Genomic DNA, 25,273 nt, shown 5'->3' on the forward strand with positions numbered 1-25,273 from the left:
CCTTTTTGAAATGTATTAGTCTGTATTACTAATAAAAATGTCTCTGTTATGTCTGTCTTTGAAGCAATGTTTTGTTTTTATTGATGAAACCCGACTGAGGAGCTTCTTAGCTCACAGGGTACTTCAAAATAAACTGAACTGAGTGGAACGGAGGTCCTTTATGCTGTGAGGCACAAGTGTCCACCAATGCACCGTCCTGCTGCCTGAACGACGCTATAGAAATATCACACATTATTATGATTAATTTAACACGTAGGCTTTCGCGACCAATATCATCCATAAACAGGATTTCTACACAAATCTGGCTGTCGCCTGAAGAAGCCAGTTGTAATTACTGGCGAAACGTCGTACTCAGATTGTAAATGTTGTGGCTTTGCTCTCCAACACACCGGTGTGCTGTACTAGTAACGAATTGGCCACGTTCTGTTTACGTGACAAACCTTACGAATTGGCTGTGTCAGGTGGTGGCGGGTTTAACGACACATTTATATATTTACGCGATTCAACCCAAAAAAGCCTCTATTGTGGATTATTATGATTGAGAAGGAAAGTAAAACGTATGGGTTCACCTTCCACATCAGACACCGGCTCTTGGCTGCGTGGGTGTCCTTCCAGGCCCGCTCCTACAGACTCGGCCTCAGCACAGGCCGATTTCTCTGCATCCCCCTCCACATCTTCATCCTCTCCGATGTTCTTGTAGTTGGGCCTCTTGGATGGGACCTTCCTTATATGACCACGACTCATCTCCAGGGATTTCTCCAGTGGCTCAGTGGGTTGAGTGAATCTACGCACCCCGGGCGAGAGCTGCAACGCGCAAACACAAAGTACACGCACGCACACAATCAACACGCAATCGCCCAAACCAATTGCAGACATTAACAAGCGTACACACCAAAATGCACACAGAAACACACAAGTTCACACTCGCACATGATACATACACGAATATACACAGTTAACATCACACATACGTCAAATTAAGAGGCATTATATGTGTTTAATAAATCAAACCGATATAAATGTTGCATTTAGACTTTGTGGATATTCCACTGTTTTTGCCTGCTGAATATACAATCATATAAAACACACGGCTAGTAAACATGTTCAATTCTGATTGGATAGTGTGTGGGATACATTTCTCTGGTCTGGCGAGCACAGGCCACATGCAGTTATCAATCAAAAGGAGATGCAGGAGACTGCAATCAGCTGAGCAGACAACTCCAATCCCGGGTAATAATTCAGGAAAACAGGCTGTAGAGGTGGGCCTAACTTAAATTATGCAGCAATCGAAAGCAAACAATTGAAATCTAAATTTTTTCACAAAATGAACATTATTTGACAGCTAACACGGTGGAATGGGTGTGCTTTGCCATTCCCACAGACACTGTGCCTCTACCGAGATGGCGTCCCGTACGTATGTATTTTGAACGTCTTTCGCACTGTGCGTAGCCAACCGCGCCAATCAGAGTTGGGGGGGGGGGAGAGAACAAACTAAACACAAAAAGCAGTTCTAAAGAAATTCGTTTTCAATCTAGATTTTAAAGTGCACAGCTCCATTGGCTACCGGATATCGGAAGGATGTATTTTTTACTTCTTTCGCACCATACGTAACAAACCACGCTAATAGGATGTGTGGAGGGAAGGTGGCTCTGCAGCTACAGCCACTAGCAATAGTTATTGTTGGGGTGCAGAAGAGCCCAGGCAGCAATCACCCACGAAACTCGATGCAGTTTATTTTTAATAGCAGTATAAATAATATGGTCATTGTAGTTCTATTACCAAGGCAGTTGATTTGCTGAAAAAAAACAGCTTTTCCAATTACTGAAATTTGCAGTGCATTACCCGTAATGTCAAAGCGTAATTAGCATACGTCACCGTTCCTGTCTCGCGTGGTTAAATTGAGCCATTACATGCAGGATTTCGCACAATTAAATGTATTCAGCTCATTAGCACAATTACAGACCATGCTTATGAATCGAGATGTAACATACGCTGAAAATGCTTTACAGGGGCTCGTCTAATTACGGACATCGACTTACGATCTTTCAGAGATACGAACAAACCTGTCCGTATGTCCATTTGCCTGTTCGGACCGACAGTCATAAGTTCAACCGCCGCGCAATAAATGGCGGTGGTGGCATCTACATCTACAGGAGATAATATAACTTTTCAAGCCATTCCCCTTGTTCCACGTACATGCCGTACAAAGTTTGGAATCGACACGAGTTAAGTTCGACTTACGAACAAATCGACATGCGAACAGATTTGTGGAACCTAACTCGTTCCTAAGTAGAGGAGTCACTGTACTCCGTTCCCTTTACCACAGGTACCACCAGAGGTGGCGCAATTCGTCACCGTAGCGCGTGAACATGGGACTTGCCGTGGCATGGGTGTGTGCAGGCGAAGGTTCACAGTTGAAGACAGAGATGTCTCCGTTGAGGATGACAGCGCCCAGAGAATTTACCAAGGGTCCGTGATGGATGATCAAGAACACCTATTTTGCATTCACAAACACAAGAGTCAAAGATACACATTTTCTACTGGATATGCTCAAAATAATGAGATCATTGACAATATGTGGAGCGGTAGTGGCATCATCGGAATCTCAGCTGCAAAGCAGTCTGGGTATTTCTAAGATGGCGGCAAACAGTGCATCATGTGGTGGCGAAGAACGTGACTTAACCAATTTCCTAGCAAAGGAAAAAAACCAGAAAAGCGCTGCGATGTACTATATGGTGGTACGCATGTCACACAGACGTGCGTTTGAGCAGTTCAAAAGGTTTAAACGTGGGAGTCGCTTGATTAACACGCTTTTACGCAACCAAGTATTTCAACTCCCACAAAGTGAACCGTTTTGAACTGTTGACTTTCAATAATCGCCGCATCAATGTGCATCATACAGAGTGAGCTTGGGAAGAACACATTGTTTGAAGGCAGTACGGCTGACATACGAAAAACTTTACTATTTTAAAAACTAAACTATTTTTTTATTTTACCAGGTAAGGCCCAATGAGCTATATAGCTCTTATTCAGAAGCGACCTGGTCACAAATGATAGCTCAACGAAGTGGCTTATCATGTGGAAATGTGGAGAGAAAAAATCCACGCGACCACTGAACATGCACACTCCATATATACAGACGTCAGGATCGGGATCGAACCCATGACCTCCTGTAAACCAGGTGAAGCAGTTAACATCTTGCCACCATGGCGCCCAAAAACTGGTGATGGAATAGCAGCCCAAGGAGAGAACATGACCAAGCAATCGATCAGTGGTGATGAAGAAATGAAATTATTTCAAGTGCAAGGCGTGAGGCATTTGTGGCATAGCAGGACCATGAGGTGTAGTGAAAGCATGGGGCAGTCATCATCCAGCAGTGGATAGACAAGAGCTGATGATGACAACTGTTGCTCGTGTTCGTATATAAATGAAGTTGAAGGCCGTACCTGAGACAGCAGGTAAAGAGAAACTTTGGGACTAATTTTTGGCCAGTCCAACTAAAAACAAATAAAGAAAAAGTATTACTCAAGTGTCACAAGACCATCAACATTTCATTTACAAAGCGCCTTTCAAGATCGTGTCCTCACACGGTCCTTAACAATCCAAATGTAGAGTTACTATATATATAAAAAGCATTCACATCAACGAAATAAAACAGTGCTATTTGCTATCAAGTCAAATGTTATTAAAAACCTTTTTGTTTAAACGAATTTAACTTCAGGTGTGAGTTTAAAATGACCACCGAATCATCAAATAATAGCGAGGCGTGTAAGAAGTCGCAACGGTCAACAAAATATTAAGTAAAGTTTTCCATCACCCTCAGTACCTCGGGGCAATGGCTTCAGTGTTCACAATTGACGCTCCACCACCCCTCCGGTGAAGCTAACCATCCAAGCAGCAGCAACCAATTACCAGAGCCTCCAATTCTACCATGCTAAATAAACAAATTAATTATCCGCATTATCCCAGGTAACTATTGCAAATGAAACTACCCTGCTTGTCAGAGTTCTCACCTGGTTAAATAATACAAACTTGAATCCAGGGGGGGCCTTAAAAGTCATGGCATCTTGCGAATGTCGTAAACGAGCAACATTGATATTATATTCTTGGTTCTTTCGGTAAAGTCACGTAGAAGGGAAACAATAAAATAATAAAATTCTCACGACGTTTCGATTGCAACACAAGCAATCATCATCAGGTGTTGCAATCGAAACGGCGTGAGAATTTTATTGTTTTATATTTTTATTATTTTATTGTTTCCCTTCTACGTGACTTTACCGAAAGTACCAAAAATATGAATCTCTGCAGTCACGAAAGCTTGAAATCAAAACATTGATATTCTCTTACGTATTTACCAAGACCCGAATGACTTTATCGTGCTCTACGCATGCGGGCGTGCTTCTGCAATGAGCGCTCTACATCATCTCTGGTTGAGGCACCTGGTGCGGATCCCATGTCACAAGGGAGTACGTGTAGAGTGGCAGGAAGAGGCGATTGAGCAGGTGATCAGTGAGGACGTCGTTCAGGAAGCCACAGTCGATGATGAGAATGTCATTGAGATAGTGAAGGTGGTCCAGGTGCTCTGCTACCAGGTCGCTGAGACGTCCACGGTTCTTGTGCCTGAATTCGACACGAATTGCACAAAGTGTGAGGTCGCACTCTTTGCACATAAAGCGCTCACCACAAATGAACCACAATACCCCGCTGATCTCGTCATAGAGCCTAAACTATCAAGCGAGCTCCGGTTATCCTCACAGCGGCTTTTGGCTGGCCATCGAACAAGGACAGTCACCGCATCGCACACTTTAAGATGCACTTCTGCAGCCATCTGGAATGCTCGTCTTTCCGATATTAGGAAGCCACTGGAGCTATACACTTTTAAATATATATTGAAAACTCATTTCTTTAGAACTGCTTTTTGTGTTAAGTTGGTTGTCCTTCCCCCACACCTCTGATGAGCAGGGTTGGCTACGTACGGTGCGAAATAAGTTCAACATACATACATACAAACTCATCAACGTGGATGTCCTGCCCAACGTGGATTTCCATCTCCCATTCACAGCCCTGAGGCAGTTGTGGGAATTCTGCGTTCCTATGTCGGGGAGCGAGCGTACCCATAGGACAACCTCTGTTGACTTCTCCATAGTGTAGTACTCGTTTTATCGACCCAGGAGTGACGATGGGCTCAGTGAACCCCCGAACCAGGATTTCATCTTACAAGCTTCCACTGAGCCACCTGGCCTATCAAACAAAGTGTTTTCTAGCTAACATGGGCATTGAGGTGGTTTCTATCTCTGGTTAACAACCCTGAGCCAGTAGTGGACACATCTCACTCTAAAATATTTGTTTTAAAGAGTTTACAGCCATCAGCACCTCGGAGTAAGAATGCTCGAGTAAAAATCTAAAAATATATCAAATGTGTACGTGTGAAACGCCATTAAGGCAAAAAACAAGTACGGGTTTCTGTAGTTGGGCTGCTTTTTGAGCATTTCTTCTCTCAAGCTTTCGCCACGCAATACTATGGGGAACTTCAGGAGTTGAACTTAAGATCAACTCCTGAAAATGCCTGCATTGTATGTATGCATGAATGTTGAACTTCTTTCGCACCATTCGTAGCCAACCGTGCTCATCGGAGGTGCGGGAGGACAACAAAATGAACATAAAAAGCAGTTATAAAGAAATTAGTTTTCAATCTCGATGATTTAAAAGTGCATGGCTACAGTGGCTTCCTAATATCAGAAGGAAGAGCATTCCAGACGGCCGCAAAAACAGATCTGAAAGTGCACGATCCGGTAACCGCCTTTGTTCGATGGCCAGCTAAAGGAATTAGTGCGTGGCGAAAGCTGGCAAGGGTAATGCTCAAGAAGAAACCCAAACCGTAGAACCGCACTTGGATTACAAACGGTTGTTGCGCTGACCTAACGTGTGTTAAGAGAGAAAACAGATTGCCGAAAGATTAAAGTAATTGCGTCAACGTTTATTGCACACTGCGCTGGTACCTTACTCTTTATCAGAGGTGACACATCTGTCCATCTCGATGACGTGGCTCCCGATAAACCACACGAGATTGGAGAAATACGGCGCTGCAGTTTTGTCTCGAATATAGTGGAGCATTCCATCATTTTCCACTGCACACATTCCAGAAGAAGCACAACTCCAGATCAGCACAGCGCATCGTCCTTCACTCTGAACGGCCATTCACATAAACGTTGCCCGTACAATAGCACGGTTGGTTATTAGCAAGGTTGGCTACGTACGGTGCACAATAATTTTTACGTACATTTCGTTGTTTGTTTTACTAATTCGCCAATACTTTACATGTTTTAATCATGTAACCTTGCCAGAGAACAATAAAAACCAAAGAAACACATCACAGTCATAATGTAGCATACGTGCCATTACCTTGATAAATTAAATGTATGTTTACTGTAAAGGTTTTACCGTTTTAGGTTTAATTAGGTATGTAACAATGAACCCCTTAGAAATGTAAGTGCAATGATTTGGCATTGATATATTGTTTAAGGAAATTTTTTTTGCCATTGTGGTGGCCGCAGCGACCTCCAGAGGCTGCGTAGACCATCATCATTAGCCATGGTCAATCCACTGCTGGATAAAGGCCTCCCCAAGCCACCGCTATATCCCGTACCCACACACGAGCAGATTTCATTGTTCCTTTTTGACTAAGTCAGGCAGTGTGTAGGCAGGTGTCAGATGAATTGTCCAGCCTACGTGTTAAACTGGGTGAATTGTCGCGTGCACCTATTCAATACGAGAACCAATCATAAATAATAGTTTCTAACATGTGTGACTCGATGCATGCATCGTGAGCGTTAGGACTGATATTTAGTTGCATCGTTGCACGTATAGTTTCAGGCAGTGATAGTCTACAGGCGTTGTGTGAAAAGAGGAAAGGTTAAAGTGACTTACATGCAACTTCGGCAACGGGGTTGACAAACCAAGATGACAAAAAGAGAGGTTAGAATGAAGGGGTTATTAACTTGGACATTCAATATTTGCAATAACAGCGAGAGAAAAAAACATGCACATTGTCGTCACGAAATGTTCGTTTAAAAAAATATAAACGTAGTATAAAGTACTCACCTTTGTACACATTTAGGGTGAGGGTTCTCACCGCTATTCTCACCATGCTTTCTGGGTGGTTAAAAAATTTGATTGCTTCTGTGTAGAGCGCAAAGTCATTGGTATGCTGGGGCAAGAAACACAACGAGGTCATGAACAGAGAGCACGGCTCGTCGCATCAATCGCCAATTTATCTGGGTGCATGCAAAGGTGTGTTTCTAATTGATAAATCTACGCCCACTTTTCCATGGCCACTGTGATGGGGGGAAGGCAATGGATTTGGTGCTCGAGGCGTAACCACTCACCAGCACCGTGGCCCTCCCCTGGGTTGAGTCCTAAACTAAACTTTTTATTTTACCAGGTAAGGGCCCACTGAGCGATGTAGCTATTATTCAGAAGCGACCTGGCTATCACAAATGATAGCTCAACGAAGTGGCTTATCACGTGGACATTTATAGCAGCCAAATACTCTAAATGCACGTTAATTCTAAATGTGAAGAGGAAAAACAGGAGAAAAATCTACGCGACCACGAGGAGAGACATGCAAACTCCAAATATACATACAGGGGTTAGGGTTGGGATCGAACCCACGACCTCCTGCATACCAGGTGAGGTAGGTATCATCTCGCCACGCGGCCACCCCCTGAGACAACTCCAATGAGCCAACTAGCGGTCACCGAATTATGCGAGATCCAACACCGAGGAAGACCAGTCGCAACCGCGCACTATCATAAACATTCACTGTGATCAGATATGTTTAACTACGTGTAGCGAGACTGGATATTAGTCTGCTACAAGGTCTGTGTGAATTTATTTGACAGATATTTTATTGTTCCCTGAATCTATTACAACTTTGATATATTGTTACAATAGAGGGTGCTGTTTGTTGGACGTTTTGGGCCTTTGCTCAGAGGGCGCGTTCAAATAATTAGCACGCTGTGTGCGCGTGTACATCCATATTCTGCAAAGGCAACAGAAAGCACAATAATCGTATCTGCCAAGGTAGAATGTCGAGATATATATGCCTTCCTGCTCTTTGTGAGTGAGCACACCTCTGTTGTTAACTGTTTGTGTCAAGCCTGTACGCATCTTTCTAACGCGATGTGTTTTATCAAAATGTATAATGTTGGATTTGACACAGAAAGTGAGACAGAGATTCCAGATGAGTGTCGTGCTATTTTGCCAAAAATAGAATGTGTGACATGACAGTTTAGGAGACCATTGCTTCCCTCTGGATGTAATATTTGTTTAGGCACAGAATTGTAATAGCATCGCTGTAAATGATGAGGCGCGCTGCACATGAATTGAAAAATGTTTCTTCCCACGATATATTTCCTCTTAAAAGTCCGAGAAAATGGGCTTACCTCGTTGTAGAAAAAGTGTACGGTGTGGCTGTTAAGCTTCAACGACAACGTTTTCAAAAACGAAATATAATACGCCATTATTTCCTCATCCGAAAAATCAAACTTGTGAACAATGATCGAGTTCACGTGGTTGTTCGACAACAGATAATCTGAACAAAAAGACAAAGCAACCTTTCTTTAAACACATTGAACGTTATACATTTTACATTGAATATTTCTGGAATTTTACTTATTTATGTCAACAAAGTACTCTGGCTAATAAGGGTCGTAGCCTCACACATTAAAACCCACGTACAGATTTTATATTTCTGTTAAATAGCAGTGGCAATGGCGCAGTTGGCAACGTTGCTTTTTTTGTCTGTTTGTGAAAGTGGATCTCCCGCTAAATTTAGCATTGAGGCAGCATTCATCTCCTGTTTACAGCTCTCAGCTGGTGGTGGAAATTCCACATTCCTATTGCGAGGCTGAGTCTATCCATAGGACAGACAGTGTTGACTTCCCCACAAAGTGGTAGATACTTTATCGACCTCACAGGGAATATGAGCTGAGTATGCCTGCTTGTATTTCATAATAAAGATTTTTTTTGGGTTAGATCGCGTAAGTATAAATGTTTCGTTAACCCACCTCCATCCCGACACAGCGAATTAGTAATGTTTGTCACGTAAAAAAACATGCCAATTAGTTGCCACTTCAGCACACCGGTTTGTTGGAGAGTAATCCCACAACCTGTGCAATTTGAGTACGACGTTTAGCTGGTAATGACAACCAGCTGCAGTACATTTTTTTCAGAACCAGCTTATCAGGCAAAATCACCTGATGAGGCTGCTTATAATCACCAGCAAAACTTCGTACTCAAATTGTACATGTTGTGGGTTTACTCTCCAACACACTGCTGTGCTCAAGTAGTAACTAATTGCCACGTTTTGTTTACGTGACGAACCTTACAAATTGGCTGTGTCGAGTGGTGGTGGTTTAACGACAGATTTATATTTACACGACCTAACTAAAAAAAAACTTTATTATTAATTATTATATTGGTCGCGAAATCCCACGTGTTAAACTGTTTGTATGTCACTGCATATGCATTCCTCGAGGTTTTAAATGTGAAAAGTGGCTTCCGGGGTTTACAATGACTTTATATAAACGAGAGTGATAAAATAGCCCACAGTTACTGCGGTTTGGCAATATCAAACAGTGAACGATCGATCATGAACACGAGAGGAATACTCACACAGGGATGTCTCGTGGCTGATGTTCTCAAAAAGAATGTTAAGCGTTTGCAAAAGCTGCACGCAAACATACCTTCCAGATTTTTGTCTTAAAATGTTCAAGAAAAAAGCGAACATATTTTTTTCCAAGAAAAAACTGAAAACGGAGACGACATGTGATCAGCAGACAGAAAAACCGCCAACGATACGAGAGTTACTTTTGTGAGCTCGCACGCCTACAGCATCCCATTTGTCAAGCTCAAGGCTTCACTTGAGATGCACATCAATTATGCCACGTGTCAAGTTTATTTTGTTTAACCAGGTGAAAGCTCGAGTAGACCAGGAAGGGTATGCTCATTCACAGAGTGACCTGGGTGACAATATTTTTTAAAAGAAAAACAATGTAAGTCTATAATGTATTCAAACACATAAATCACAATTTGACCGTATTGGCGGTATATCGGTGGGCGACATAATAAAAATATCGAATTTTCTGCAATAATTCTTTATTTTCCTGTGACTCGGAACCCCGGTCAGAAGATCTTGCAGGGTGGTGGTGCGTCAAAATCAGTTCACGTTATGTCAAAGCAATCGGAAGACGACTGTTTACATGAGGGGCTGAACACGAAGCTTCAGTCTGTTTCCATATAGCAGCACCCGGCCTGTTGACGATTGGCTGCTCCGTGTTCCAAAGGCAAGATTTGACTCCCCGTGCCCTAGACTTGTCGAACGGTTCGTCGATTCAACGGACCCAAATCAATGGTCAATATTGACCTTTTTTTTAAGTAAGTCTCAGTACACTGAATACACCTTTGAATTGCGTCAAACTTGGCGATAGGGTCAAGATTGATAAACAGATTTGCTTATTCTAATTTTTATTGTATACTGTTTTATGAGGACCGGTGTGTTATGCTGCACTGGTGTACCGCCAATACGTCATTTAACGATTCAGACACAAACACCTCTCATTTGCACATAATCTGACGATCGATGCACGTAAAATGCACCACTGTATGTACTATGAAGATGGGCCCATGACCTGAAACGTCACCGATCATAGATTTTTTCCTTTCTAGGCAGTGTTATTGACGGATGTGTTTCATTTGCCAATGCGATATCTCCAAATAATTTGTTGAGTTGAAAAAATGGGCACGTTGCGCGAGATCCTCCATACCTACCTGCCCATCGGTATAAATGGGTACACCACAGTCAAGCAGCAGTTCTAGTGAAAGCCCTTTCACGGGCAATGGTGTGAGCAATTGTGGGTTGTGGTTTTACCTGGGCCTGTGCTTAGCAACTATTAAAAACAAGCTGTAAATATAACAGTTGAAATGTACTGCAAGCTAAATTACTCTATTATCTATTGTTTTGGGTATGAGCAGTTCAAATCAAGGTTAATTAAAGGGCTGTAAACTCCTAGAGACATGTTATTGGCTTATCTGCCAAATTGGCAATTCTAGAAGTAGGTGTCTATTCCATTGCGGATAAGAAGCGTTTCACTGCACTGTGCAAACCCGCCGTTAACATTACGACGCTGCTGTTAACATAACGACCCAGCATCACGTTTGCATGCACTTAACAACAACTCACAACTTAAATGCCACACACAAAGTAGGCAGCGGTGTCATTAGCAGTCGGTGATTCACTCACTCAAAGACTGTGCTGTCATTTTGATCACCCCAGATGAGGATCTCGGAGATGGAACGGATCGTCTCCACTAGCAAATTGCGGTTGCCCTCGGTCACGGTTGTGTTCTTTGCAAGAACATTATGGAGATATCTGAGAATCACAGTTAACAATACAACGTTTAATAAGGGAATGTACACAGGATAATACATTTTAAAATCTGGCCACAAAACAATTTACACAAGTCACAGACATAGTTCATAGTTTTCAATATTATGGTGAACGTGCCAAATTATTTAGCGAATGATTTTACACGTGACTTTTACATTGCTAAAGCACCAGATACGCAAGAAAAATGTAAGTTTAAAAATATTTTTAAAAAATTTATAACATGCCTAATAAGAAATTGGGTTGGAAACATTTACAAACATATCCAGTCAGGTGACCCAGTGGTTGAGTAGCTCATAAATGGACGTTTTGCGGATTCAAATTTTGGTTTGGAGCATGACAGCCCATCATCCCTATGGATAAATTCGTCCTATCAAAGGAATTAAGAATTTGTGCACCACTGGCTCAGGGCTGTAAACAGAAGAGGAGCACCGTCTCAATGCTCATTTTAAAATTAAATAATTTAGACTTTATTTAATATTTAGAAAAAAGGGGCTTCAATTTGCATAATGAATTATTGGGAGCAACAGCAATGTGACGGCACACTGGTTTATGGAGATGAGACCTGTGGATTGAATGCGATATTCAATTATCACACGATGAATAAATAATGTATCCCCATCTGTCAATCAATTGCTGGTTAAAGGCCACACAGTCTGCCGTGTCAATCTCCAGGATTGTACGGCCTTACTGCACCAGTGCAGGTTGGTGATAGTAGCTTCCCAAGACAGTCTCAGATGTATCACTTGCCACTGATGTTATCTTCGGCCGGGAATCGAACTCTTGGTCGCCGGGTTCATAGCGAAAACGCAGGTTGCTGCTACCCATGGCACCAAAGTTGAATGTAATGAGTTGTCTTTTTAAACACAAAAACTGTCCTGTAATTAATTCTCTCACAACATTCCGATGTACTGTGTTACGTGATGTTGTACCATGGAGGTGTACTTTCCGTTTCATGTATTTGGTTGAGCCCTGTGAGCCATTCGACTCTTGAATCGGGAATACCCGCAACAAACAAAAAACAAAAACATGAACAAGAAAACATCTTAAAGTGACTATGCGCAAACAGAAAAATCCAGGAAAAAACTGCAAAGTCTTCCAGAAAAAAGCACCGTACACCAACGCTGTGCTGTGTTACATGAGGTTGTACTATGAAGGTGTACTGTGTTACATGAGGTTGTACCATGGAGGTGTACTGTGTGACGTGAGGTTGTACCATGGTGGTGTACTGTGTGACGTGAGGTTGTACCATGGTGGTGTACTGTGTGACGTGAGGTTGTACCATGGTGGTGTACTGTGTGACGTGAGGTTGTACCATGGTGGTGTACTGTGTGACGTGAGGTTGTACCATGGTGGTGTACTGTGTGACGTGAGGTTGTACCATGGTGGTGTACTGTGTGACGTGAGGTTGTACCATGGTGGTGTACTGTGTGACGTGAGGTTGTACCATGGTGGTGTACTGTGTGACGTGAGGTTGTACCATGGTGGTGTACTGTGTCAGTGAGGTTGTACCAAGAAGGTGTACTGTGTCAGTGAGGTTGTACCATGGTGGTGTACTGTGTCAGTGAGGTTGTACCAAGGAGGTGTACTGTGTCAGTGAGGTTGTACCATGGTGGTGTACTGTGTCAGTGGGGTTGTACTATGGAGGTGTACTGTGGTATGTGATGTTGTGCTGTCAGGTTGGTGTGTGTGTGGTGTACTTTGTGTACTGTGTGACGTGAGGTTGTACTATGGAGGCGTACTGTGGTATGTGATGTTGTGCTGTCAGGTTGGTGTGTGTGGTGTACTTTGTGTACTGTGGTATGTGATGTTGTACCATGGAGGTGTACTGTGGTATGTGAGGTTGTACTATGAAGGTGTACTGTGACGTGATGTTGTGCTGTCAGGTTGGTGTCTGTGTGTGTGGTGTACTTTGTGTACTGCGGTATGTGATGTTGTGCTGTCAGGTTGGTGTGTGTGGTGTACTGTGTCTGTGTACTCTGTCAGGGTGTGCTGTCGACTGAGGCCCGGGCAGGGCATACTCAGGGGTAGGTGGGGAGCCGGGGGTAGTGGGGGGGGAGCTCGGCGTGGTGGGGACCCGGCTAGACACCAACACGAGCAGGGAGAGGAGAGGCCTAGACAGGGGAGCAGCAACAGAAGGGAGAGAGAGAGAGAGACCCGGGGTAGAGGAAGAGAAAGGTCCGGGTTGTGTGGAGGCCCCGGCTCCGTAGGGGACAGCGCAGGGGAATATCGGGGACCTGGACCTGGGGAGCAGCAAGGGAAGGGAGAGAGAGACACCCGGGGTAGAGGAGGGTCCGGGTTGCGTGGAGGCCCCGGCAGGGGGATGTGGAGTGGGGAGGGCCTCACTTGAGCTGCTCCAGGGAGTGGAAGGCCCTCGGAGCTCGCGAGGCCGCGCCGCCGATCCAGCTCCTGGATTTGCTGAACATGGCGAGGTGGTGGAGGTGGTGGACGAGGTGGACAAGGACGAGGTGGACGAGGAGGTGGACGAGGTGGAGGAGGAGGGGAGCCGCTCTCCGCTACTGCTCCCCGGCGACTCTGCCGAGGCCGCGGCGATCGGCCGCGTTGACCGCCATCGTCACCCGCGAGCTCCAAACCCCCTCGGCGGCTCTCGGCGTCTCCCGCCGCGCCCGCCAGGGGGCAGCAGAAGTCGCCCGCCTCGGTTTGCCGCAGCTGCACGGGGGGCGGGGTGGAGGGGGTAGGGGGGGTGGGTAGGGTGGGGGTAGGGGGTGGGTGGGTTGGGTGGAGGGGGTGGGGTGGGGGGTGTGGAGGGGGTGGGGGTAGGGGGGTGTGGAGGGGGTGTGTAGGGTGGGGGTAGGGGGTGGAGTGGGAGTGTGGAGGGGGTGGGGGTAGGGGAGTGTGGAGGGGGTGGGGGGTAGGGGGGTGTGGAGGGGGTGGATAGGGTAGGGGTGGGGGTGTGGAGGGGGTGGGGGTGTGGTGGGGGTGTGGGTAGGAAGGGGTGGGGTTGGGGGGTGTGGAGGGGGTGGGTAGGGTGGGGGTAGGTGGGGGGTGTGGAGGGGGTGGGTAGGGTGGGGGTAGGTGGGGGGTGTGGAGGGGGTAAGGGGGTGCGGAGGGGGTGGGGGGGTAGGGTGGGGGTGGAGGTGCTAGGGGGGTGGGTTGGGGGGGTGGCTTTGCTCGCTGCCTGCCGGTTCGAAGCGACGCCGTGCACCGTCATCGGGGGAGGGGGGGGTCATTAGCAGGTGACGTCTTTTGTTTACGCGCTGCGTGATGACGTCGCCCCCACGTTGACAGACGGCGACGCGGATACCGCTGCGACGTCATGACGTCACCGGAACATGACGCAGCCGAATCCATTGAACTCACTGATAAATGTAAACAGAATCGGAATGTTCATTTGTACTGCAGGAAGAATCCGATGAGCTATAAAGCTATTTTTTTTTACAGATGTCCAGTAAGGGCACGGGGTAAAAACGTTATAACAAGAAACAGTACAAAAACACGATTGTAGTGCAAAGTATAAGGTAAACAAATAATCCAAACACATGCAAATAAAAATTTACCATCCCCATCCACTGCATTAACACATTCCTGCGGAAGGAGCTGGTAGGAACGTTGGGTTGCTCCGTCAATGTCCAGGGTCAACGGCGGCGTGGTGTATTCCGCAAATATGCCCGACTGTGAGGGCGGGCACAAGCCAGCGTGAGTAGGTTAAACGTTGAGTTTTATAAGGGCACCACGGGGTGACCAGCCCCTCCCCACCCACTGGGTGCAGATGCAGCACTTGTAAAAAAAATTACATAGAAAACAGGGGGAACATAGACATAGAGGAGGGAGAGAGGGGGTAGAGAGAGGAGGGGTTACAGAGAGAGGGGGTAGAGAGAGAGGGGGGAGTAGAGAGAGGGTGTACAGAGAGAGGGAAGGGGCAAGAGGGAGGAGAGCAGAGCGTGAAATCCTTTGTGAAATCGTTCATTTAAAAAGGGGAGGGGGGGGGCACATAAAGCAAAGCATTGAAAAAAAACGAAATGATGAACGAAGCAAAGTGCCGACTACACCGAGCATCTTCTTGTTTCCTCTGATCGTAATTTTTTGTTTTAGAGAGGAGAGAGTGAGTGGTGGAGTGGGGACTAGGACACAAAGTTGGGCAGTGGTGTCCTCTGGTGATGAGTTACGGGTGACTGAACCAGAGGGCTTTCCAAGTCTCCGGGGCATGGCTTCATCAAAGAAGGTACCGATGCTTTATTATCGCTCACAGCAGGACCTTTCAAGTCTCAAGGTTATTTTGTTTGACCAATAGGCAAGGATCAGTCTCATTTGCAAGAGTGATCTGGCCTTTGCACGGTGATTGTCATGTTGAATTTATTTTCAATTTGCTCGCTAATACGGTAGTGGCCTGAATTCGAAGATCAATTCTGCACAATAATGGATTTTTTTTTGTTCAAACCTTTCCATTACATGGGTTTGATAGCTGCTGTCAATATCTAGTCAAAGTGCTGAGAAATTTTATTTTAATTGCTGTAGAGTATTGGTATAAATGCAGTACTATTTATCATGGTTGGTTCATATGTGGCACCTCCGACACAGCCTGTTCTTGGTAATCGTAGAGTCGCTGTTTGGTATAATATATAACGGCAGGAAATGTGATTATCGTGATTTGTGTTTGATACATCACCCTTTACACTGGGGCACCTTTGAACGCTTTACATGCGTTAAGGGGATAAAATCTGATCTGCCCCTCCTGGGCATCTGTAAAAAAAAGAGCTTCATAGATCATCGGATTCCTCCAGTCTAAATGAATATTCGGACTCTGTTTCACATCTCATCAATAACACATTTGAAAGGGCACCCCCAGCGGCAGCTCTCCCTGGGGTACGTGGGCACGAGTCGGCCAGTAGGGGGCGATGGTCACTCGGGGAGCGGGTTGATAATCTGTTTAATTTTTTACGTTTAACCTATTCCGTAGTGTCATTTTAAATGTTTATTGATGTGTAACTTCTTTCGCACCATACCTAGCCAACCGTGCTAATCGGAGGCGAAGCGCTCTGAGACGGTATTATTGTGAAGGGCACTATACGAAATAATGTTTTGATTGAGTAATTTGTGGGGACAGTTTTTAATTCAAAATAATTTTGACCATGACGCCGACAAGCAATGGCCTACTCGTTTGCATGATGTGAGGCGCTGTTTTAACGTCCTCTCTCTTGAAGTGCACGGCACGTTGTTAACAGGTTAGTACGACCCTCAGTAATAACCAGGGCAGCCTGAAGATCCGAACTGCAAACCTCTGCAATTCACTGCTGGATGGGGTGGGGGGGCATCTCCATGCCGTGTGAGTCTTGGGGGGGTTATTTGATCATACTTCACCATGCTGGTCCATGTAGGTCAGTAAAAATGTTTGCATTTATGCAACAAAATGCAATCTCGTACAATCTGTTATCCTGGTTAATGCTGACATTTTGCAAAGGAAAGATGGATAATGAGGATTTAACACTGTAATATGCTGATTTATGTACCAGATTAACTTTTTCAGGCAAAGGCTAAAAGGAAACATGGAATGCAGCCAAACATAAATCTGTTCTAATGCAGACCACCCTCAAGAGCGTGCTCTGTGCCCTGCGTAGCGGACTGCATTCTCACAAACAAATACACCTTCCAGCAGATACATAATAATAACTATAAGTCATACTTGTATTATATAGAACAGATTTATGTTTGGCTGCATTCCATGTTTCCTTTTAGCCTTTACCTGAAAAAGTAAATCTGGTACATACATCAGCATATTACAGTGTTAAATCCTCATTATCCATCTTTCCTTTGCAAAATGTCAGCATTAACCAGGATAACAGATTGTATGAGATTGCATTTTGTTGCATAAACGGAAAAATGTTACTGACCTACATTGACCAGCATGGTGAAGTATGGTCAAATAACCCCCCAAGACCCACACGGCATGAAAATATATGGCATCGCTTAAATGCCTCCTAAACTTTGTACACTTTATAAAGTCACATGACCCTTAACACACACAGTGTAGCATCAATAGATTCAATACATCTGTGAAACAGCCCCCATATATCCTACACCTGTGGTCTATAAGAAACCGCTGCATTGAAAACTCATTTATTTCGAACTTCTTTGTGTTTTGATTTAAAGCTTTCGTGACTGCAGGGATTCATATTCTTGGTTCTTTCGGTAAAGTCACGTAGAAGGGAAACAATAAAATAATAATAAATAATAAAATTCTCACGACGTTTCGATTGCAACACATGCAATCATCATCAGGTGACTTTACCGAAAGAACCAAGAATAGAACTTATTTGTGTTTAGCACCTCTGATTAGCACGGTCGGCTACGTACGGTGCGAAAGAAGTTCAACATACGTGCATGCATACACTCAAAGCACCTTGCATCCCATGTCTTGGGGGGTATGTGCTCTCATTCGCAAGTGGGGGGGGGGGGGGTTCCTGTGATGCCGTTCGAATGGAGTGGGCCGTTGTGTGCTGGCCCGATGCTCAAAGTTCGCCAGTAACTCAGCTGGGCTCACACGCAGCAATCGTTGCAAGGCCGCACAGGGGCATCTGCCACTGGGGGTCCCCCTTTGAACTGTTGGGATGAGATGAACGGAGCTTTTGAGTTGTTGAGGCATTTAAGCGCCATGTAAATAATGACGTTTGTGACATTCTGTAAGCGCTCTCTACGCCGGGGGCGTCTCAGAGAGCACTTGACACACAATAATCAATCGATATCACATCTCATCTCAATCGATATTAGTTGTCCCTGTGGGCACAGTGACTCAGCACCTGGTCTGCAACCGGGAATTAGTCTGCCAGTAGGGGCCGATGGTTGCAGCAGTGTGTAATCCAAATTTTGTCATTTGTGGGTAATTTTTTGTTTATAAAATTGCGTGTGAATTCATATTTGTGTGCATCTCTGTTTTTGTAGGTGGAATGCTTGGTTTGCAGAATGCAGGATAAGCAGACAGGAGTTCCGCTGCTCACTCGCCATTTTATCACCTTTGCTATCCCCAACACAAGCATCGGTAACACAATGCGTATGCAATGCTCTCCTGAACAATTAACATCTGAATATAAAAATCAGCTCAAGTCTCCCTTAAATCACATGAATTCTGTGTGGCTACCCACACTGAATTTCTCCCCTCTGTGAAACTTAGGGGCGTCACAGTGGCGAGATGTTAACTACCTCGCCGAGACGTGGGCTCCATCCCGACCCTGACGCCTGCTGTATTTGCATGTTATCCCCAATGGTCGCGTGGATTTTTTTCCGGGTCCTCCGGTTTTTCACTTCAAATTTCTGAAATGTGCGTCTCGAGAATTTGTCTGTGATAAATTTCACATGCAAGGCATGACGGAGGGACCAATGTTATGGTTAGAAACATACATTTTTCTGTCTATAAATGAACATTTGCTTTCACTGTTCTGTCCGACGAGTGCCTCATCATGTAGAGAGCGTGTTAGGGTCGGTTTAAATGCCAATTGTCTACGACTGGAGCCCGGTGTAAGCGCCATTCCCATCTGTTCTAGGCTATAACATTGCGGACTGGATGTTAAGGGACATGAAAACCACGCAGGAAGGTGAGATGCGTTCAATTTTGTGAAATCTTTCGAATGCTGTGATTGTTTCCTATGAACACCAGATGTGTAATCAAATGTTTTCTGAGTAATTTTTGTGGTTGCTCACGGTTATCATATCAGGGTATTTTATAATTTAAGAGAATCGAGGTCTCATGTGAGACATAAACAGTTGGCTGTCCATCCCGACCGCAGCCGAGTTTGAAAACTGTGTGTGCTCTTCCACTCGGATGTCAATTATTCGAGGTCATTGCGACAGTCATTCACATATCATTATCGTCGTCGTAATTGTGTTAACCGACGGGGGAATATTCTGTTCTCAGAAACATCTAACCTTTGTAACCTGCTGGTGAAGTATGGATACTTGTACCCCGTTCGTCCAGCCGCACGCCTCGGCTTTCACCCAAGCAAGCTGTACCACTTCCAGGTAGACAAGAGTCACATGACCCTTAACACACACACACAGTGTAGCATCAATAGATGGAATACATCTGTGATACAGCCACCGCATAGTCGACAGCTGTGATGGTCTATAAGAAGCCACTGGAGCTATACACTTTTAAAACTAAATTGAAAACTAATTTCTTTCGAACCGCTTTTGGTGTTTAGTTTGTTGTCCTGTAGCCTGCGATTAGCACGGTTGGCTACGTACGGTGTGAAAGAAGTGCATATATCGCATCTCATAGCATTACAATGATTTAACTTACATTTGTAACGCCCATTGCAATTAAATCTGTTATTAAATAATAACAATTTTGTTTTGGTTGTTTAACAATTGTGCTTATTTTTCCCATTGTGCACAATTACTTCCCCGAGAAGTCATCATTTCTGTGTAACTTGAGTGTTAAATCCATCTGTGACTACGTAATGTTCTGACAAAATCTCCACCACCAACACAGCTAAACAGAGTAATAGTCACGTGTACAAGCATTACATTAAAACAAAATTACGAATCATAATATTGGCTGCAAAACCACACGTGTTCTGCGTCTAAAGGTTGACCAATATTGACCACTTTTTTTCCTCTTGACCCGTTTGAGGCAGACCCCTTACTTCTGGCCAGACAGACACCGAGAGGCCAGCGACGTGGAGTACGGTGAGCCAGTCCTGAGCACGCCAGGTCTTCAAACGAGATTAGCACTCCACTGATGCACGACACCACGATGACACACGAGGGCAGGGGGCGTCAAACTCAATCGGTTTGGATTGCAATGCACCTCCCGCGGGTTGCCACACCGTTGGGCCTATGAAAATATAATAATAAGAATGTGTTCATTTACTGAACATCAGCTGTATGAAAACGGTCCGTAAATTCCCGTCAACAAACCGACGTAAAGTCAAAACACATTAATGAATAAAATGATGTGCCTTCAGAGACATGACGTCTCATCTCCAGCGCATTTATTTTGAATTTATTTAAGGGGCGCCACGGTGGCGAGATGTGATCTTCGTAAGGTCCACAGATTGCATTATAATGAAAATGTTATAAATATTGATATTAACTTTGTTGAACAGTGAAGTCTATCTTGCAAAATAAAAAAAAATGTTTTATCCGCGGGTTCACATCTGTGGTTTGCACAAACAATCTCGTGGTATAATAAAGATGTTTTTTAGTTAGATCGTGTAAATGTATAAATGTGTTGTTAACCCGCTACCACCCAACACAGCCAATTAGTAAGGTTTGTCACGTAAACAGAAAAAGCCAACACACCGGTGTGCTGTACTAGTAACGAATCGGCACGTTCTGTTTATGTGACAAACCTTACTAATTGGCTGTGTCGGGTGATGGACAGTTTAATGACACATTTGTATTGATGCGATCTAACCCAACAACAACTTGTATTATGGATAATATTGTTCGCGAAAGACACGTGTTAAATGCCGCGGCATTCCAGGCGCCTTGCTCTAATAATGTGTTTGGGGACATTGTTGTTGTTGATATTTTAATTACAGCTGTGCATCTTGTCAAGAAAAATGTTCTAACTAATGGACGACTGGCAGAGTATGAGAAGGTATGTGAACACTGAAGTAACTGTAATGAATGTTATTTAATTAGTGGTGTAGTAACTGCATTATCAGCTCAGGGTTTGCGGAAATCGGTCAGGTGGGGCCCCAACATTTGATTTGTCTTACACGGTCACAGGGTGCTTCAAAACAATGTTAACACTTTTGAAAATTTCCAACAATACCGCAAGAAATGTGCCTCCGGGCTCTGGAGACCACCTGGAGAAAATTCCAGGCAATCTGTTGAAAATGATGGTGAACAAGTGGAGACTCTTTGACTTTTTGAAGCTATTAACATACATTTGTTAGAATGTTACAGTGTAGTATCCGTTCTTTTTCCATTAAAAACGATAGTCCCGTATAAGTGTTGAAACATTTTTGAAGCACCCTCCCTGTATGTCGCAGCTCCTCTTGACAAATCACATCTTGACATAAGTTTTAGTTTTTTTACACTGTTGTTGAAATATAATCTCACGGTGGTTGTTAAGGGGGGCCGCCAAATTCGTAGCTTTAGCCACTGGCCTGGGGGGGGGGCAATGCACCCCCTGCCTGCCCCCCACGCTAAGTTACGCCACAGCAATGAACATAATGCACAGAGGTGGAAATGGACGCCATACCAGCACCTCTCAGAACACGCAGAACGCGCACGACGGCACTTTTCAGAAGGCCTCATCTTCCGAGGTGCGAGAGGATTCCGCTACTGATGGATTCGGAAGTTAAAATCGTGGAGCTGCAGAACGTATTTGGTTTCATCGCGGCCCTTCTGAACTCCCCACTTCGACCGCTGGTTACGCAACGCATGTCATGTTTGCTGCACAGGTGCAGTATCACCAACTCTTCAGGAGTGAACACCACAAGTGGGACTTTGTGATCATTCAGGCTCAAGAGCAAATTCGGTTAGTGTGTGAGCTGACACAACATTGCACTTTGAAACGGTGTAAATATTGGAATGTATTGATAATTCATACCGGGCAGAATTCATGGTATGGATGTCTCTTTTTATTGTATATTGAATGGAACTTGATTTGAAGTTTTCGTGACTGCAGGAATTACTCTTTGGTTATTTTGGTAAAATCACGTAGAAATAAAATAAAATAAATAATAGAGTACGACGTTTCGATTGCGACACAAGCAACCGTCATCAGGTATGAACGAATGAGAAAACAAGTGCAGTGGGAAGCGAGTGGAAGCACATAGGAAGCACGTGGGAAGCAAGTGGGAGGCAGGGGCAGCACTTGCTTCCCACTTGCTTCCCACGTGCTTCCACGTGCTTCCCACTCGCTTCCCACTGCACTTGTTTTCTCACCACTGGCCCACAGAGTCCCAGTTCTGACAAGGGCAGTGGGGCTAGGGGTCCCAGGGTACTAGCCAGCTGGTCTTCTTGCTTCTGTCTTGGACTGGCCCCGGACCCTTCCAAGGGTCCGGCTTTTATACCCAGCACCGGTGCGTCAGCCCCTGGCCCCGCCTACCTTCCAGAGAGTTCCAGGGGGGGCTCCGGGGGATCCTAGAACACCCCGCAGCCCCCTCCTGCTTTGGGGCTCGGGATATAGCGACTGCCCCTGCTGGACCGTGTCTGCCCCTGCAGCTAAGTGTACACAGCCCATTGACATCGCGACACAACACGTGCATTGGAGCTGAGCGTGTGTTTGTCCAGGACTCTGCAGGAACGAAGAAAAGGGGATCGGGCTGTGTTGGTCAGCCAGGAGCAGGCTTACTGGAGGGTGGCCCGGCCACCGGTAAGTCCGCAAAGATTCTGCAGGCCGAGACCGTAGCGAAAGGTTTCATGTGTCAATCACTATACTGACACACGGTATATATTTTTTTAATCTAGAATGCTATTGCATGGCAGACCAACCTCTCGATAGCTACTAATAGTGGAACTATTGATATGCCAATTTAATACTGGCCATCAGAAAACAAAACAAAACATTTTCATCAAGCCCCACGGTGTAAAGTGGCAATCTTCAACTCTGATGATCCTCCGGCCTCTCTACGTGTGTGCAAAGAAGAAAAGGAGCCATCGCCCGAAATGTCATCGATTATGTCGTCGGATATGTGGACACCTCTCCCAACTCCGTCTCGGCAATAGGTCTCCCCCCCCGCCCCAAACTGCCCAGATATCCTACCGAACGCAACAGTTTTTGTTTTTTGCCTCACGGTACCTGACGAAAGAAAGGTGACTCACTGTGGATTAACAATAATCCGTCTCCTGAACATGGAGAACTCGTGTAACTTTGTATTGCAGCCTGGACTTGACAACGATGCATTGAATGGACCTGTAAAGCACACGATGGCTTTGCATCGCGAGCAGGTAATAGGTAAGCTATCCGCTTTCCATTTGAATACTCAAAAAGCGATTTTAAAGTCACAACACCGATTAGCGCAGTTGGCTACGTACGGTGCGAAAGAAGTTCAACATACATAACGTGCTTAAACACTCTACGTGCTATTTTTTCAAATAAAAACCATTCTGTTTGTGCTTTTTTTTCCCCCGACAGCCTACATGCACGTGGCATCTGAGCCGAGCCCTCCGTGTCACTCGAGGGGCGTGAGCTAGAGTAGAGGACCTACAATGAGGGTCCATCTCTCTATTTCTTTCGTACGTACGGCTGCCGGTGTAGATGCAGAGCAACGGCTACAATGTCGCATTCAGGTGGTTAAGCCACAGATAACCGCGTCAGGAGCAGTAGCGGAGTCGTGTATCATCGCCGTGATGTCTCCTTCGTATTTGAGCATCGGGGTATTGGATCGTCACACGTTGTGTGGTCTGTTCTGGATGACCACATTTGGGGGTACATAATACACCACAACAAAGATTTGAAAAAATCAGCAAAAGCCGGCAAGTATCCTCATGTGATTGAACATGATAACCAACACATGAGAAAGCAAGTGTTCATTTAAGTACAACAATGTCAATATATATTAATTTTAAGGAAGATTTAATACTCTCTTCAAAACATAAATTATTTTGGGAATGACACTGCTAATTAATAATGAAAGGTGCATGGAAACAGCATCGTCCCTACCTTGGAGTTTCACAAAGCACACTTCTGTCGGGTATGGATGCTACCGTGGCATAACGGTTTATTATCAACCTTTTAATATTCACTTCCTTAGTAACCTCTCATATTTACCCCCAGGTTGCGGAACGTTACAAAAACCAGGTATTGTATTCTTTCCATATAATTTATAATCAACATCTTTATTTTATTTCTGGAGTGTCTTTCATACCACAAGGTTCAAAGCCACTTTCTTTTAAATCATCTAGATTGAAAACTCATTGCTTTAGAACTGCTTTTTGTGTACAGTGTGAAAGAAGTTGAGCATACATACATGTATGTTGAACTTCAACACCGTACGTAGCTAACCATCCTAATCAGAGGTGTGGGGGAAGGACACCAACATAAACACGATAAGCAGTTTTAAAGAAATGACTTAAAGCTTTCGTGACTTTACCGAAAGATCAAAGAATATAGTTTTAAAGAAATTGGTTTTAAATCTAGATTTAAAATGTTAAGTGCATAGCTCCAGTGGCTTACTAATATCGCAAGGAAGAGCGTTCCAGACGGCCGCAGAAACATCCATACTATATGCGATCACATCTCCTGGCGTGGCAGGTGAATTGAGCAAGTTTCTCAAATCCCTCCACCTCTGTCCACCCAACAATATAAATGGGTTCACGGAGTTAGTCCATCGGCAGGTCACCTGTTGCAGGACAAAGTGTGGGTAACACCCCCTCGTCAAACGCGGTTAGCGCTTCGCTGTGCTACGAACCCGGTGACCCGAGTTCGATTCCCGCTCACGGCCAACACCAGTGACGATCTTCTGAACCGGTCATGGGCCTCCCCAAGGTCGATTCAGCCTCAAATGAGTATCTGGTGCGGTGTGTAAAAACATCGCCACTCGGGATACAAAGGCGGTCGGGTGTGGTGCTGGCCACCCACCCCCTCGTGTGCCATTCCGGCCTCCAGCACTTTCCCCGACAGTCTGTTAAGGCTATACGGGGGATCTTTGTCTTTGCCAAACGCATCTGGTCAACATGGAACAGTAGACCAAATGCCCTCTAGAGTGGAGGCCCTTTCGCCAGCAGTGACATGAGCAAGGAATTGCAGTGGCAGCACCATGCTTATTGAAACATGCTCGTAAAAACGCTGTGAATTATGATGAGTACTCGAACGAATAACAACCACGTGTTTTTGTTTGTTTCTCTCAACACTCGGTCACATTCATCCGTTGTCTGTCCCCCGTGTCTCGTGGCACCTGCTTACACACACAACCC

The 25,273-nt window shown here is 44.9% G+C and overlaps 2 protein-coding genes and 1 long non-coding RNA gene across 7 annotated transcripts in view; 2 read left to right on the forward strand and 1 right to left on the reverse strand.

The window, feature by feature from the left end:
* The window catches only part of CLEC16A (C-type lectin domain containing 16A), a 34,787-nt gene extending 20,716 nt beyond the window's left edge, over positions 1 to 14,071 (reverse strand). The window contains exons 1-10 of one of the 4 annotated variants that reach the window (XM_078600326.1): positions 13,793 to 14,070; positions 11,303 to 11,431; positions 9,676 to 9,809; positions 8,445 to 8,593; positions 7,102 to 7,207; positions 6,005 to 6,128; positions 4,440 to 4,620; positions 3,447 to 3,497; positions 2,381 to 2,494; positions 570 to 804 (exon numbers count right to left, since the gene is read on the reverse strand). In XM_078600326.1, coding sequence (XP_078456452.1) covers positions 570 to 804; positions 2,381 to 2,494; positions 3,447 to 3,497; positions 4,440 to 4,620; positions 6,005 to 6,128; positions 7,102 to 7,207; positions 8,445 to 8,593; positions 9,676 to 9,809; positions 11,303 to 11,431; positions 13,793 to 13,872 — 1,303 coding nt within the window. In that variant the 5' untranslated portion in view covers positions 13,873 to 14,070. Of the gene's footprint in view, positions 1 to 569; positions 805 to 2,380; positions 2,495 to 3,446; positions 3,498 to 4,439; positions 4,621 to 6,004; positions 6,129 to 6,927; positions 7,080 to 7,101; positions 7,208 to 8,444; positions 8,594 to 9,675; positions 9,810 to 11,302; positions 11,432 to 13,792 lie in introns of those variants that run through there. The other 3 variants (XM_078600333.1, XM_078600340.1, XM_078600343.1) reach the window with 3 other exon arrangements.
* Positions 14,072 to 15,404: 1,333 nt separating this feature from the next.
* Positions 15,405 to 19,600, forward strand: LOC144719008 (regulator of G-protein signaling 9-like). The gene is made up of 4 exons (XM_078594763.1): positions 15,405 to 15,629; positions 18,344 to 18,440; positions 18,943 to 18,993; positions 19,314 to 19,600. The coding sequence occupies exons 1-4, from the start codon at positions 15,612 to 15,614 to the stop codon at positions 19,514 to 19,516; spliced, it is 369 nt and encodes a 122-aa protein (XP_078450889.1). The 5' UTR covers positions 15,405 to 15,611; the 3' UTR covers positions 19,517 to 19,600.
* Positions 19,601 to 19,810: 210 nt separating this feature from the next.
* On the forward strand, positions 19,811 to 25,271 carry LOC144722218 (uncharacterized). Of its 2 annotated transcripts, XR_013586023.1 has the most exons (5): positions 19,811 to 20,086; positions 20,944 to 21,002; positions 21,814 to 21,890; positions 22,649 to 22,730; positions 23,240 to 25,271. It is a non-coding gene; the product is annotated as an uncharacterized LOC144722218 (long non-coding RNA). The 2 variants fall into 2 exon arrangements; XR_013586022.1 differs by having other exon boundaries at positions 22,649 to 25,271.
* Positions 25,272 to 25,273: the final 2 nt, after the last annotated feature.

This window comes from Lampetra planeri, chromosome 1 (genome assembly GCF_965212315.1).
Source record: "Lampetra planeri chromosome 1, kcLamPlan1.2.h2, whole genome shotgun sequence".
In the NCBI taxonomy this organism is placed as follows: Eukaryota; Metazoa; Chordata; class Hyperoartia; order Petromyzontiformes; family Petromyzontidae; genus Lampetra; species Lampetra planeri.

Bases quoted from the DNA above. Each gene is read 5' to 3' on its own strand.
- LOC144719008 (XM_078594763.1), top strand. The intron at 18,441-18,942 runs GTAACACAATGC...CATCTGTTCTAG, and splicing joins TATCCCCAACACAAGCATCG to GCTATAACATTGCGGACTGG. The intron at 18,994-19,313 runs GTGAGATGCGTT...TTCTGTTCTCAG, and splicing joins CATGAAAACCACGCAGGAAG to AAACATCTAACCTTTGTAAC.